The 15,792-nt window shown below is 36.6% G+C and overlaps 1 protein-coding gene across 10 annotated transcripts in view; it reads right to left on the bottom strand.

The window, feature by feature from the left end:
* PPFIA2 (PTPRF interacting protein alpha 2) overlaps positions 1 to 15,792 on the bottom strand; it is a 296,049-nt gene that overhangs the window by 65,013 nt on the left and 215,244 nt on the right. For all 10 annotated transcript variants that reach the window (XM_010413748.4, XM_010413749.4, XM_010413746.4 and 7 more), the window contains 3 exons: positions 15,417 to 15,533; positions 4,605 to 4,826; positions 279 to 425 (listed from right to left, as the gene is read on the bottom strand). In XM_010413748.4, the coding sequence (XP_010412050.1) occupies positions 279 to 425; positions 4,605 to 4,826; positions 15,417 to 15,533 (486 nt within the window). The remainder of the gene's footprint in view (positions 1 to 278; positions 426 to 4,604; positions 4,827 to 15,416; positions 15,534 to 15,792) is intronic.

The raw sequence follows: 15,792 nt of genomic DNA on the forward strand, positions 1-15,792 counted from the left end.
ATATTCCACTACTTAGGGAATAAGACTGTGTGCACTTATGCAAGACTATCAGAAAACCCAGTTATTTTCCAACATTGAACGTACACATTGAAATTATTGTTCACAGCTGTAGTAGCTGATACAACATTTAGAGGTGCTGAACAATTTAGGACTTTTTAGATTAACTGAATCTGTTGATTGAAACTGAACAGATTCACCTAATGGAAACCCCTTATAGTAAATAGACATTAATTTTCATTGGGTATGAAGAAAACAACTGACTAAGGCAGGTACAGCACCTGACGCAGGATGGCTTCCTTGTTTGCCAGTTCATTTTCCAGCTTATCGTTCATGTCGTGTATGGAGGTCGATTCTCTCTGAGCACTGAGGTAGCGCTTCTCCAGCGTAGTTATTCTTTCTTCCATATCTTCCTTTTGTGCCATTGCCTAATGTGACACCAAAACTCCCATCAGGAATCGCACAATTAAAATACTACATAATTTTATAATGGTTTAATTTTCATGCTAATAGTAGACAGGAGTGTAAGGTATGCTCAGAAGTAAATCTTCAGTTTTAAAGAGAATTCTTTGGGATTTCTTGTAGCTGTGATACAGAATGACAGAATCAACCGGGTTGGAAAAGACCTTTGAGATCATCAGGTCCAACCTATGACACAATTCCACCTTGTCAATTAAACCATGGCACTGATCATACACCCAGTCTTTTCTGAAACACATCCAGGCATGGTGACTCCACCACTTCCCTGGGCTGCCCATTCCAACGCGCAGTTACCCTTTCCATGAAGGACTTCCTCATGTCCAACCTGAACCTCCCCTGGTGCAGTAGCAGCAGTTGAATACAGCAAACAGAAACAAACTTCACCTTTTGCATATGTTTCTAGTTTCTATATTTTTCAATGCAAAAATCATAGCAAACAAAGCTCACATTTACTTGCTTGTTTTTTAAACAACAGCTTGATCAAAATTTCTAAAAATTGATATAGTTACATAATAGTAGAAACATAACTACAGTGACATGGGGTAAAAAAAAAATACATGCACATTCCTATACTTATTCCTGGGTTCTGCTAAAATTTTCTTCTGAAGAACATGTAGCAGACATCCCGTGACATGTCCTGAAATTTCAGGAAAACAAGTGACCATAATGTTGGATACATAACCGTAACCATAACATATGGGTATGCTATACATATATGCTATGGGGAGGACTTCTCTAAGATCTTGAGGTTTTCTTATGTTTTAAAAGCTGGTCTCACTGAAATCAATTGCTATAATTTAGCTAGGCTATTCATTACTCTCTCCTATTACATTTTTTATTTTTCTTCAATAAATTTTAATGAAATTAGAAAATTTTATTAACTTTAAAGTTGTGTCTAGCTCTTGAGAAGAGTTACATGTTGCCACATAACCTTTAACAATGAAAATATTTACTGATAGGCATACCTTACTGATTTTGCTTTATTACATTATGAAAGCAGTGTTGAAGTAAGTATTTTTCAAGACATAGTTGACACTGAACCGTGCCATAAATCAAATCCCTCCTGATAGGAGAAAATTTTCTAAAAGTCCTTGCAAGGAGTTTCAAAAGATAAACTGAGACTTTTCCTTGAGTTTCAATGCTTCCAGATAGTTGTTTATTAAGTCTTATCAGAGGAACAGAACCACTAGCGTGACCCAGGTACAGCATAGAGTACAGACAGCAGGAGAGAAGTATAATTATCAAGATTTACATGGCCTTTTAAAGATAATTTAACCAATAGTTACTAAAAAGGTACATTATTTTCACTTTCCTACCAGTTATTCAGTAACACAGGCAGGAACTGCGGAATTCTCTATCCAATCATTCCACACTACTTTTACTGCAGAATATGGAGTAGTAGAAGAAGGAGAAGAAAGTTTAGAGAACAACAACAATCTTCCATTTTGATATTTTTTACTCTTATCTATTTACTACAAAGAGAAGCCCAAAACCTCTAAATTTTTCACCCTGTGACAATCTTACATAGTAGTCTATCACCTAATTCACACCACTGTATTTTCTAGTTCTTGTCTGACTGTTGGTAATTTTTTCCAAGGTTGGAGGTTAAAACAGTGTTGTTCAGGGGGGTAAAACCCTTAAAAACAGGCAGAGAAATATTCTTGGCACTCTGGGGTCCTACAATAGTGATCATACAAATGAATCTGAATAGCTACTCCTGAAGTGGACCACATCCAGCTGATCTTTTTGAGTATTGCCGGAAAAACCAACAGCATAAATATAGTTATTACATATGTAATTTGTTAAATTACACAAGAAAAAACCTTCAATAATTTGTACAAGTTATACTATACCAAACTACCCCTTTCTTGTTGCATGTATGCAATTTTCTGTACTGGGACGACAATCTTTTGTGGCAGTATGAAATAATCGAAGGTACTTCCACTTTTACAAATATGTTTTGCAGCAGATTTTGCACTGGCATTTGGTAATTATTCTAAATGCAAACGTATTAGTGGCAGCTTTTCTTAGGAAGAAATGAAATGAAAGCAATTAAGCCCACAGCCAGTGTAATGTGGTATTCAAAAGATAAATAGCAAGTGGCAATCAAGTGTCTGAGATACAGCAATATTTGCCAAAGTTAAATACAGTGGAGATATTAGAATCCCCTTGTGACTTAATGTAGCAGTGGTGGAGAAGGAGAAACACATCATAGCATCATAGAATTGTTCAGGTTGGAAAACTCCTCTAAGAACATCAAGTCACACAATAAATGTAGCATCACCATGTCCTCAAATGCCGTATTAACATATTTCACAAACACTTCTAGGGATGGCGACTCTAACGCTTCCCTGGGCAACCTGATCGTATGCTTGACCACCCTTTCAGTGGAGAAAATTTTCTTTATATCCAAATGAAACATCCCTGCCACAACTCGAAGCCACTTCCTCCTGTCTTGTCACTTCTTACTTGGGAAAACAGATCACCCACCTTGCTACAACCTCCTTTCAGGTAGGTGCAGAGAGAAACAAGGTCTCTCCTGAGCCTCCTTTCCTCCAGACTAAACAACCCCAGCTCCCTCAGCAGCCCTCATCAGACTTGTGCTCCAGACCCTTGACCAGTTTTGTTGCCCCTCTCTGGACATGCTCCTGCACCTCAACATCTTTCTTGTAGTGAGGGGCCCAGAACTTGAGGTGTGGCCTTACCAGCATCAAGTACAGGGGGACAATCACTTCCCTGGTCCTGCTGGCCACGCTATTGCGGATAACCTTGGCCTTCTTGGCCACCTGGGCACACGCTGGCTCATGTTCGGCCACTGTTCACCAGCATCCCCCAGGTCCTTTTCCTTTGGGTCACTTTCCAGCCACTTTTCCCCAAGCCTGTAGCACTGCACGGGGTTGTTGTGACCCAAGCGCAGAACCTGGCACTTCACCTTCTTGAACCTCATACAATTGGCCTTGGCCCATCAATCCAACCTCTCCAGTCCCTCTGCAGAGCCTTCCTGCCCTCCAGCAGATCGACACTCCTGCCTAACTTGGTGTCATCTGTAAACTTACTGAGGGTGCCTTTGATTCCCTCATCTGTATCATCAATAAAGATATTGAACAGGACTGGCCCCAGTAACGAGCCCTGCAGAACACCAGAAGTGATGTGTCACTATTGTCACTATGTCACCAGCTGGATATGTCTCTATTCACCACCCCATGCTGGGCCTGGCCATCCTGCCAATTTTTCACCCAGTGAAGAGTGCACCTGTCCAAGCCATGAGCAGCCAGCTTCTCCAGAGGAATGTAGTGGGAGATGGTGTCAAAGGCTTTACTTAAGTTCATGCAGGTAACATCCACAGCCTTTCCTTCATCTACTGCACAGGTTAATTTATCATAGAAGGAGATCAGGTTGGCCAAGCAGGACCTGCCTTTCATACTCCTGTGCTGGCTGAGCCTGAGCCCCTGGTTGTCCTGCACATGCAGTGTGATGGCACTCAGGATGATCTGCTCCATGATCTTCCTGGGCATCGAGGTCAGTCTGACAGGCCTGTAGGTCCCTGGATCAGTGAAAACTAGTCTTTGTAACTAGACAAAAATGATAAAATACTTAAAAGTATTTTAAGTACTTAAAAAGTATTGTGAAGAGACTTAGAGCCTATGCCAAGCATTGGAAACTGTGAAGGATCATCTCTTCCAGAATACTAGAAATAACAGGTAAAATATATGCATATAAATGCATATACATACACACGCATACATAAATGCATATGAAATAACTATATTGTAGGAAGCAGTGTAACAGAAAGGTAACTAACACATATTAAAATAGATTCTAGAAGCCAACAATCCACACATACTGAGAACATCTGCCTAAGAGAAGATATGCTGGAGAACTCTGAGAAACACCACAAATTTAAGAGGAGGAAAGAGATGGAAAATTAAATTATACTTTCATTTATTGAGAGAAAGAAAGAAATTTCTAGTACTGTTTCTTAATTTAAATTTTCTGTCTCCTAGGCTTAAGGGCTTTCATCGGTGCTCAACTTTTGCTGCCCATATACATTGGCCTCTATCAGTTTGTAGCAGATATCATAGGAAAAACAATAAAGAAATACGAGGTGAGTGTGGTGAATTCCTTACCTCTCTAATGTCTCTCTGATATTTACTGTTCATTTCCTCTGTTTTAATGAGCTCCTTTCTTGTGGTCTCTGCTTCCTGCTCTACCTCTCCCACTCGGGAAGACAGTGCAGCCAAACGCTCCTTCATTTGTGCCATTTCATAGTTTTGCTTTTCCAGTAGCTCCTGAAGTTCAACAACTTGACTGGCTTCATCATTTGAGTCTATTGAGCCATTTGATAGGCGCTGTTAATGGAGAAGTGACATTGATTAATTATCTTTTAATGTGGGCTCTAGCTAAAGAATTTCTAAAGCAAAGATTATTTAAAAATTACCAAAGCAACTAGGAAGGAAAAAGCCATTTTCGTGGTACATAAGACAGGTATAGTTACGAGAAAAATAGCAAAAGATTAATTCATATCAATGGATTCCAGAATGTAGCATCACAGAGAGATGTAGACAATGGCATTAAGAGCAGAATACTATACATAAAAAAGGTTTAGTTTGGCATTATGACTATTAGAGTACAGATTGCAACATACTTCTGAAAAATCACCAAATTCATTTCATTGATCTTAACTAAACTTACACAGCATTTTAAATGAAACAAAGTTAATGTCATTTGCAAAATACACCATGCTGCAGACAGGAAACAGCATGAATAAATGACAGACTCACTGTACCAGAAAGTGCTTTCACGCTGGACAACATACTAGTTAGATTTGCATTAAAAACAAGTTCTGATGAAGTAATTTATGTACTGCTGAAAGCCTTGGTATGAATATAGTTATAAAGAAAAAAAAAATCAAGATTTCATTACACACAGTGCATTTGGGATATGATCTCAGCAATATGATTTATATTGCAAATAAAAGATTGCAGGATAGAAGTGCATTCACCAGCAGGACTTGCTGGTATTGCCTCATTACAACAGATATTCATATTAACATTTTCCAGCATAGGCTAAGCCTATGGTTTCATACAAATTTAATTCTCTCATGTCAAAAAAAATAGGCAAAAAAACAACAAACAAAACCAGAAATATTTGATTTGACCTGCAACATGAAAAAATAAAACCAAAGTGCCCAACCTGTCATTAGCTTTCTTGATTATGTACAATTTTATTGATTAAATTTATATTATGGAGCACAGGAACAAAGTATTTTTCTGTAACTATAATTTTAAACATCACAGAGAAATATTGGCCCTAAGAGATGCTTATTGTCCTTCAGGTGATAATGTATATAACAATGTATATATGAAAAATTCCTAGCAAGATCTGAGGGGAAACCAGGATTGCTTTCATTAGCACTTTGTATTATTATTGTCAAAATATATTTTAAAGAAATCTTCTAATGCCTCTAACAACATTATTTAATGGCTTTAACAACATTCTTTTCTCAATCAGCTGTAAAATGAACCCAGATCAAGACTACCTGCCCTGTTGCTGATCACTGAATAAAATTACTCTAAAAATTCATTACATCAAATAACTCAGTTCCAAAGCTGTATTCTTTACACTAGCTAATTATATTTTAGGTATCTCATGTTAGCTGCTGAACCATCATTCATCTACTTTCAGGACACCATGGTAAGATGACCATAGCAAATTAAAAACTTATTTACTCTCAGTTTGATGTTTGGAAAGTGTTCAATTTGTCTGCTTGAATCAAAATGCTATTAATATGCAGCAGTCAAAAACAAAATAGTACTCAAATACTCAAACAGGATAAGACAGCCAAACCATCATATTTTCTTCCATTTTGAAAATTAAAGTTTTTATCTATGAAAATTATAATCTGTTCTACTGCTTTAATCTCATACAGCAATTTTAGCAGTTTTCACAGATTGGGAAATTTTATCTTGCATGGAATTTGCCCTGCAGCTCTCTGAAGAGCAGTCCAGGAATGCTGCAAGGTTATAATAAGACAAATACTAAATCTCAAATGCAATAAATGGCATGTGTTCATGTACCTTATGTGACATAAACCCTGGTAATTATGAAATGGCAACCTGTGATATCTAGGACTATGTCCACTGCAAGAGAAGAATTCTCTTTTCATTAATGAAGCTTTTTTCCTTAAGATATTAATAACTAAACTACATATAAATTAAACCTGAAAACCAATCTTTTTCTACTAATTTACTTATTATCTGAGAATTAAGGAAAGTGATATTGCAGTTAGAATTTGTCTCTCACCACTAAACCACTGCTGTGACTGACAATTATGCATGCATGTATTTTGATCTATGCACATGAACTTAACTCATAATTCTTTGATGAACTCTTTTTACAAAGTGCTTTAATTCTAATCATTGTTCACCTTTACTTTACATTTTTCTTGTAATCATACATAGAGCTAGTTGGTATTTAAAATTCCAAAATTGCTAAAAATGTCAACATTTTAATTTTCCTGAGTAAGATCAGGATAAAAAAAATGCTTTCTGTAAAGACACAAATAAAATTTTAAACACTCAGTTTAAAATCTGGTATTTTTAGAATTTTGAAGCATACTTTAAAAGTTTACCAAGTGATTTTAACTGATACTTTGTGACTTTTATGCCTTGTTATTATTTTATGATATATTATTATATGAGTACATCATATACAGCAATCACTTCAAAAGACAACAGGTAGAATGTTATTAAGAATTATTTCAAGGATTAACTGATATAACATTCCTCAGTTTTTAAGGAGGGTTTTTATCAACAGTTATGATAATAATTTCCCCTCTCTCCCACACAAAAATAGCTTGAACAAGAATGTGAAAATATGCAATGTCAGTAGAAGCAAAAGACATTCTGTAGATGATGATTCAAATTCATTTTCTGATTTAGTGACAGGAGCAGGAACCTCCCATGCTCCAGAGAAATTTCCTATGGAATAAGCTGGAGTGACAGAGGTGCAGCATCTTCTTTGTTACTGAGTTTGTGAATAATGTCCATGTCCCTTGTCTTGTAATTGTTTGTTTGATTCTTTTCTTGTTCTTTCTCTGGTTGAATTTATTTTATCTTGTTGAATTTTTTTTGTTTCCTGGTATTCAAGGAGCTTCTTGTTGATGCTGTATATTAATTGCAATCCATTGCAATTAATATATCAATTACAATGTCATTGCTCTATATTAATTACAATCCTTTGTAAATAAACAGTTAGTTGAATGTTTAAAACAATGAAATTTAATAAATCTCTGCTAATTATTACCTGAAACACTAAAGGAAACCTTTTCAGAAGAGCATGCTCAAAAAAAAAGCTTTCAAAGTAGACGTTCTTGAGTATCATATCCCTATACTAGCTCAAATCCCCCAAAAATGGAAGAAATAGTGTCAAATTAGTTGTGGTGGTGGAAAAGGAAGTACTGAAAGTAATCTAGAACAATTAGGAAGTATTTAAAGAGGGCATGTTAAAGAAAACTTTCGACCTAGTCAAAACGATCTAGCAGAGAAAACAAAAAATGTACCTGGTCCCTAGATCTGTCTTAGAAGTTAATCATCCAGATGAAGTCTTCAACAAATTTTATGATGCTGTCTATCAAAAGGGGTCATGAAGAAGCCACATATGGACACACTCCTTAAGCTCAATTAGCTCACACAAAAGAATCTACTATCAATGGCTATTTTTCGCTCAAAAAAAGAAATGTGGCAGATAGCTCACATGCTTCAGTACTTTGAGGGTTTTTTTTGCTAACTAGTTTACCCAATACAGATAGTCCATCTGTTTCTATCACATTTACTTAGTTAGACTTCAATACTGCAGAGGCAGCAGCACCATCAAATATTTTCCCCCTCATCGTTTTTGCTTTCTATGGACATGGCAGGTACACACAGCTGCAGTGTGTGCTCGCCTGCTACACATACTGTAAGGGTCTCTGGCCTCTAATCCTGCCCCTTTCTACAGGTTTCTCAGCCACATGAGAAATCTGGCTGGCATAAGACTGAAAGGCCCAACAGAACCTTAAGACATCTTGTCTTGAGCTAGGTCAGAGCAAACAAAGGTACATGAGCAATGACATCTCTACCCAACAATGCAGCACTTACATTCCTCCTCTCCTGGGAAAAATGAGGGAAAGAGAAACAGCAAGAGGATGCCTGTTGTGGGTTTTTGTAAGCTGAGGGTTTTTTGTTTTTTTGTTTCTCTTACATCACCATAACACCACACCAGATAAATAACTGATATAACATAAATAAAGCGGTTGTTACCAAGGGTTTTAGAGATACCCTTCCTTCATAAAGAAAGCCTTCAGTCTCATCCAAATATAGTGAAACAAGATAGGAAGAGAAACAGAAAGGATGGAATAATCATCAAATAAATCTGATGACAGTGATGGTACTAATTCTAACAGGTGACACTGCAGAGACAGGAATGAGGGGACAATAGGGATGAAACAAGAAATGTTTGGGGTGGAAAGGGGAGAAGTAAAATTTTAATTTCTTAAGGTCTGTGGAAATGGAGGAGGAAAGCAAATGTTCCCTACCACTGAACAGTATGAAAAGGAAAATAACATCCCTGGAATCTGGTTTTCTTCCTTTCAAGATCCAAAAAGCACTCCAGTAAGACAATCTGCTGCTTGTATAGGAGTGTCAGCAGGGAGAAGGACAGCAGATTGGAGCATTACAAACAACCAGAAATCCCACCCCCCCTATATTGCTGCTTCTTTCCACCATGAAATAATAAAAGGAAAACCAGCTGCAGACTAGTTCACTAGTAAAAACCAAGAACAATGGTAAAGGAACACCATGAGAAATTGTAAAATAAGGCTCATCCAGAATATTGGAGTCTCTGTTAATCTAATTCATACTGCCCTTTCAATTAAACCCTAGCAATAAATAACACTGGAGGCAAACTGGTTGGAGCGACACATAAAGTAAGATAAAATAAAAAAAAGAGTAGGGACAAAAGTCTACAGAAGTTAGCAAAAGGAATGGTAAAATTGTACCAGGTTATATAGTAAAGTTCTTTACCATTTTATTTTGTAGAAAGAACTTACATTCAACTACCTATGTGGTAAAATACACATGAAAACCTAATTTTTTAAAAGCAAATCCCAAGAACAGTAAAAAGCACCTCCACGTGATATTTTTTCTCCACTTGTGTAAAATTTGACACAAAATATTTGCTTTAAATACTATCCACCAGTAATTAATTATGTATTTTGTGCTAGAATTTAACCTCAGAGAGTGGTGAGAAGGAAACCAATAATATCTCATGGGGTTATCTCTGAACAACCTGCAGCAGAGACAGGACCCATTAACCCGACAGAACTCCTAATTTGTGCCTCTTGAGTTTTGGTAGTACGAGCACAGTTGATTCACAGGATGCCCATAAACATAAGCATTTCCACATCAGAGAACTAAATTAAGCTCTGTCTAAGCATAAGGTACCTTTGAATAATCGAAAGTCATCTAAAAATTCAGAAGTCTTGTCTTTTAGAATTCCTAGAACAAACAAGTATTTTTATGGTATAAGCATGTGGGTTGTGTGGGTGGGGCTTTTGTGTGTATGTGTATTCTCTTTTTGGTTTTGGTTTTGTTTATTTAAACCCTAAAATTGTGTGCCCTATGACTAGTCTTTACTAAGACACTCTCTAAATTTTTTTAAAAGGAGCACTGGCAAGTTCACTGCACCATAAACCCCATTTCACCATGGTCCTCACATAGAAATTTGGAAAATTTGGTCCCAAATCCCAGGGGAAAAATATAAAAAAAGATTTATTTTTAACTCTATAATGGTGGAGATGTTCCTTCTAACTTAGAAAATCTGATCATGAAGGCTCCATCAGAGAAGAGACAGAAATACAGTTTACTTCACAGGTCAAATAAACTTGTCTGAATTCTATGGCATGGAAATATCAAAAAGTAAGTAAAATAACCACCAAAGAAAGCTAAACTATACAGGTCACTTTTAGGAGAGCAAGAGTGAAAATCAATGCTGCAAAGAGTAATACTTACTGATGCTGTTTGAGATGTAAGAATAAATAAGTTACAGAGGATGCTTTTTGCTACAGTGTAGCATTCTTCCACCCCATTCCATTCAAATGCCTCATACAAAACATTAAAAAAAACCCTGGTACTAACAGAGTTACATTGCTATGTGATAGACCAATCCCAAAGGACAACTAAACAAGCAAATGCAGCATGATCATCATCCATATAACCAGTACACAAACCAGTGTGTAAAGCTATGCCAAAACCACTAGCATTACACTTAAGCTGTCACAGTAATTGCTAAGTGTTTGATTGCCTCTGTGTTTGAAAATTATTCTACTTCTCTAGGTTGTTTCACACGTTTTGGTCTGCGTCAGGCAGTAATCTCCTGATCATTAGAGGTCTCCTCTTCAGTTACTCTGAACTGTCTCCAACCTCTAACCAGTTATCAAATACAATATTCTCTCAACTGGAATTATTTTTCCCCCCCTACCCCACTCCTGATGTAAAAGTAGCCACCTTCTCTGGCACTTTTCTCTCTAAACATCCTCACTCTCTTGCACTTTCTACTGAGCCATCAAAAGATTCCTAGTTTTATTACTGATTTGAAGATCTAGAATGTCTGTTTCCTGATCAGCTTTCAGCTCTTATTCATCTTCTGATGTCTGTGATCATCTGTCCCACTTTAGTCCTTTTGCAAAATGACAGAGGGGAGGGCATTCACTTGATGGGTGGGAATTTTTTTTCATGTTGCTGGTCTCTTCCAAAATGCCTGCCTGTTTCTCTTTTACACTATTAGATGACTTCCTGAGCTCTCACACAGGAGAGAGCAATCAGCTGCTGCTCCTTTACTATAAAGGCTGTCTAGCTGTTCAAACCAAACTATACACACAACCTCTGTCCTCATTTGCCCTGACTAGCACCTTTTTCTTAGTAGCCTCCCCATTCCACCATTAGAAATTATGTTCTGGCAACTCCTTGCAGTAAATCATCCAGCAAAGGTCTGTCAGCCAACGCTGTCAGTTATCAGAGTACTTGAAATGTGAAATTCCCCTGCGAAATTTCTCCTTTAAAGATGTGTTTTAACTGGCTTAATATGTAGTAGAATATAGGGGTTTCTACTAGGTAAAAAGGAAAAGAAACTCATACGATCGGAAGGCACGTTAATTTATATGAAACAAGCAAAGAACTGATTTCTTGACAAAGATTTGAGAAGTCTGTTGACTTATCATTTAAACCGTGCATAAGTCATGCAGCTCTTTATGCTATAGTGGTGAGCACTAAGTATTCATAGTCATGCAGACATACTAAACTATTACGCAGAACAGTACTTACAAAATATTAGCCTGGACTCTTTCTGAAAGAACACTGCATACACTCCTAGACTTACTCCTTAGACTCATGAAGGCTTCTAAGCTAACTGCAGCTTATAACCATGATTCCTTTCACTCAACAAGCCTCACCTTGCCAGGTGCATCAAGCCATCAGTCTTCATTAAGTCCCCCTCAGCACATGATTCTTTAATTAGCTTTATAAATATCAATTTGGAAAGAGATGATTAGAAAACCAGAAAGACGTTTGCACTGCTTGTAAGCAAACCCATCATCTGCTTATCAAATCTATTTTGTGTCTGAAGTGTATTATTTCTCTAATTTAGAAAATACATGCTTTGGGGCACGATTCACATCTCCCACTACATTTCATACATCACTCCCACTACATTTTATACATCTTGCATTCTGACTACACTCAGAAAACAGGCAAACAAAGCGTCCTTACAGCAAACTTTTCTCTAAAGTCCAGAAACCCCTTTGACAGTTGGTGTTCTTTCATTACTAAGTCCTAGTTTTAAATGATGCTTCTGATGAGGGCTCCATATGTCCTTCCTTCACTCCTTTCTCTGCCATTTCAGCTACCAGTTGAAATGAAAGATTTTTTAATTTATTCATTCAAAACAAAAGAGTGCATGTGATATAAACTTTTTTCAGTAAAAACTGAAACTGGAAGTTTTCCGCAGTGTTCTATTAATCATACAAAAACATACATCAGAAAATCCAAAAATAATCAAGTCCAAAAACCAGAACAGATTCTGATGGTTGCTCTGAAAGGCACTTGCTACTTTTATTAATAGTATTTGATTTGCGCTCTGAACATTTTAGCCCACTATACTTGCCTTGGCAAAACACCTTTTACTCCTACATGATACAATGTCTACAATTGTTGTCAGTGTTTTCACAGATTTTTGTATTCATAACCTGATTTAATTTTGAAAGTTTGATTTAATTATTGTAATATGTTAGTGCTATGAGTAAGAAGAAAAAACGTGATTCTTAAATAAGCTTAATGTGACAGACTGAGGTATATTATAAAGCAAAATAGACCCAACTGTTTGGTTCTTGCAAAAAGTAATTATATATGGCTCTGAGTTCCTCAATGAAGACCTGGTCTTCATTGCACCAGAAGTATCAGGCTCTTTTACCTCTCCTGGTATATGTATCTGTTTCCATTTGATTCTGGTATTGTTCTGAAGGGAATTACCAATTTCTGTTGGTAAAACTACCCTTACTATGGGTAGGACCAGTGTGCTTCCAAGGAGAAACACCCAGATTTACACTGCACTCAAATAGTTAGCTTATGTACCTTCAGTGTAATAGAAATCCATGCTGAACTGGATTTGTCAAGCAGGACACTTTTGATACATCCATGGCATCTTTGAGGATAAAATAGTCATTCCTCAGGCTAATTAGTCTCTGATAAAACTCCATTAACTTCAGAAGAATTATTGCAATGATTTTTTATATATTTGAATTAAAATACGTGGCACAGAATTTAGGAATATTCTCCATTATGAGAGAGAAATAAGCAAAATATAATTACAACTGTAATGGTGGACATTAAAGGTGTACAAACATCATAAGATCCTCTCTTTTCCAAAGCAATTTCAATACTCCCTAATTTGCATATGATCATTTCTGAAAATACTGTTTTACTGAATAATTCAACTTTCATGGTTCTTATGGAAGGTGAAATAAATATCAGTAGGAAATAATGAGTTTATTTGAAAACAAACTACTTATTCACAGTATCTTATTTCTGGCTGTTCACTTCCACTGTTGCTGCATCCCAAGTTGCTTCTCAATAGACTTCACAATGGCCACTTTGTTCACTGGGAGTTCTCTCTTTCCTGGCTTTTGTTTGTGGGGAAATCAGGCTATTGTCCTTAGAGATTAAGTGAAAGATCTGAGTGACAGCAAGTGGTCACAGATCTAAGTAGGAGACTATCTGATAACATAAATGGTTGCATCTTAATTTTCACAGCAAGTGATCTTTGTCAGGTGTTCTTTGAAACAAGTTTTCAAGGTCCTTTAAAGCTCTTCTCTTTGTGCAAGTTGGCCTCTTTGCAAGTTTCTATATTTGCAAGCTTTTAAGTTTCTCTTGCCTAAATAATAAGGAATTGATGATGGCCACTAAGGTAAATGTAGAAAGGTAGAGAGCAGCTAGTGCAGAGGATGTGAATTAGAGTGCACTGGTTGATCCGGTGTCAATACAGCCTCCTCTTAATGCCATATCCAGTATGCTTTCATTACTGTAAGGAGCAAAAACTAGCAAGCACAAACCTTTATTTCAGCTAACATGACAAACCCAAAGTGTTTTTATTAGGGAGCATATGAGTTTTGTGGACATAATGCTGTAAAAAAATTCAATTAAAAATTGATCATAATATGTTATGTTGGATTTCATTCCTCTCATTAGTGTCTAAACATAAAGTTTTCTTAAAGGATGGATAGTCTTATTTCCACTTAGTTCTGCTTACAAGCAGTGAACCCAGTGGGTCAAATCAGAAGATACAGCTTGGAAAGAAAGTGGAAAATCAGAGATTTTCAGCTAAACAGTGTGTTTGTATTTAAAAGCACAAGCGAGTGGGGTGTACACTGTTTATCAAAATTCCACAGATGCGTCTCTGAGTAAGATTTTTCAAAGAGGGGAATGTAGCTGAACAGTGTTTGTTTACTGCGTGTTTCTCAAACACATAGATTACTCAAAGGAAAATACACACAAACTGCAAAATGTGTAAAATTAATGCTTGCACTGCAAGTGCACCATTGGAAATTGGATTGCCTATAAAATAAGTAATGATGACAGCTATTTTTTCTAAGTAAGATTTATGCCGCTGTTCATCATACGGCATTACACAAAAATGCACAATTCCAAGCAGCAGCTCTACTCATTTCAGCTGTCTGCCAAATGTTATGTTATGCTATCATTTTAATTTAACAATTCTGAAGCAAAAGAGGAAGATGCTCAGCTTGGTTTTTGTCAATACGGAAATCTAAGGCTTAGGAAAAGACCTTTTTTTCTAAATCAGTCTCTACATTTTGTCATCTTTGAGCATTAAGCAGCAAATACTTGGCCAGAATTCTATACACCTATTTCTGACTGAAGGAGTGCTACGTAAGCAGCTTCTCTCTATACAAGCATGGACATGAATTTGAAGATCATCCATAGGCAGCACAGAGAAAAATTACTTTTTCTAGTTTTTAGGTCTCTGTCATCCCCTTAGGGTCTATTTTTGCAGGAATGTTTGCACATACAGCCTTCCACACACACGTGCCACTACACCTTGCTCTTCTGTATGCAACCTACAAAGGATCACTCAGCAGCATATAGTACTTAAAATTGTAGCATTATGCAAAAAATTCCAAGAAAATTTGTTATAAGCTATGGGTCTAACTCAATATCCTATCAAAGAGCAAGGACCTGTCCATTTGCATTTGTTCTCCATTTAAACAAGCTAATTTTTTGATATGGGTTTCAGTAGGCAGACATCCCATAAAATATTCACATTACTAAAATCTAAAGCATGATTATTTATCACACTGATTGTTAGATTTAATGACAACTAACATTTTATACCTTTTCATGAACCTTTTGCCCTGGCTCCATTCCTTCAATATGCTCTGATTCAGCCGACCCTTCCCCAGCTGCCATTTTCCTTTGAATGTGTGCATTTTGTTCACGCAAAGCTACAATCTGCAAAAGAAAGAAAATAAGTGGTTAATGTATATAAAACAACCAGAAAAATACTGAGCAGGTGATTTTTAAAATCTATTAACAATTCAATTCTATGTTGGCCTTTCTAGTATTTGCAAAATTTGGTCATTATATGCAGAGAGGTTTAAAACCCAAACATATTCATGATGTCTAAAGGCAATTAAGGACACAAAGGAATCCATAAATGACACAATAGACAACACTGGCTTGTCTTCCATCCTAATTTTGTGGTAGGACA

The sequence above is a fragment of the Corvus cornix genome, chromosome 1A (genome assembly GCF_000738735.6).
Source record: "Corvus cornix cornix isolate S_Up_H32 chromosome 1A, ASM73873v5, whole genome shotgun sequence".
NCBI lineage: Eukaryota > Metazoa > Chordata > Aves > Passeriformes > Corvidae > Corvus > Corvus cornix.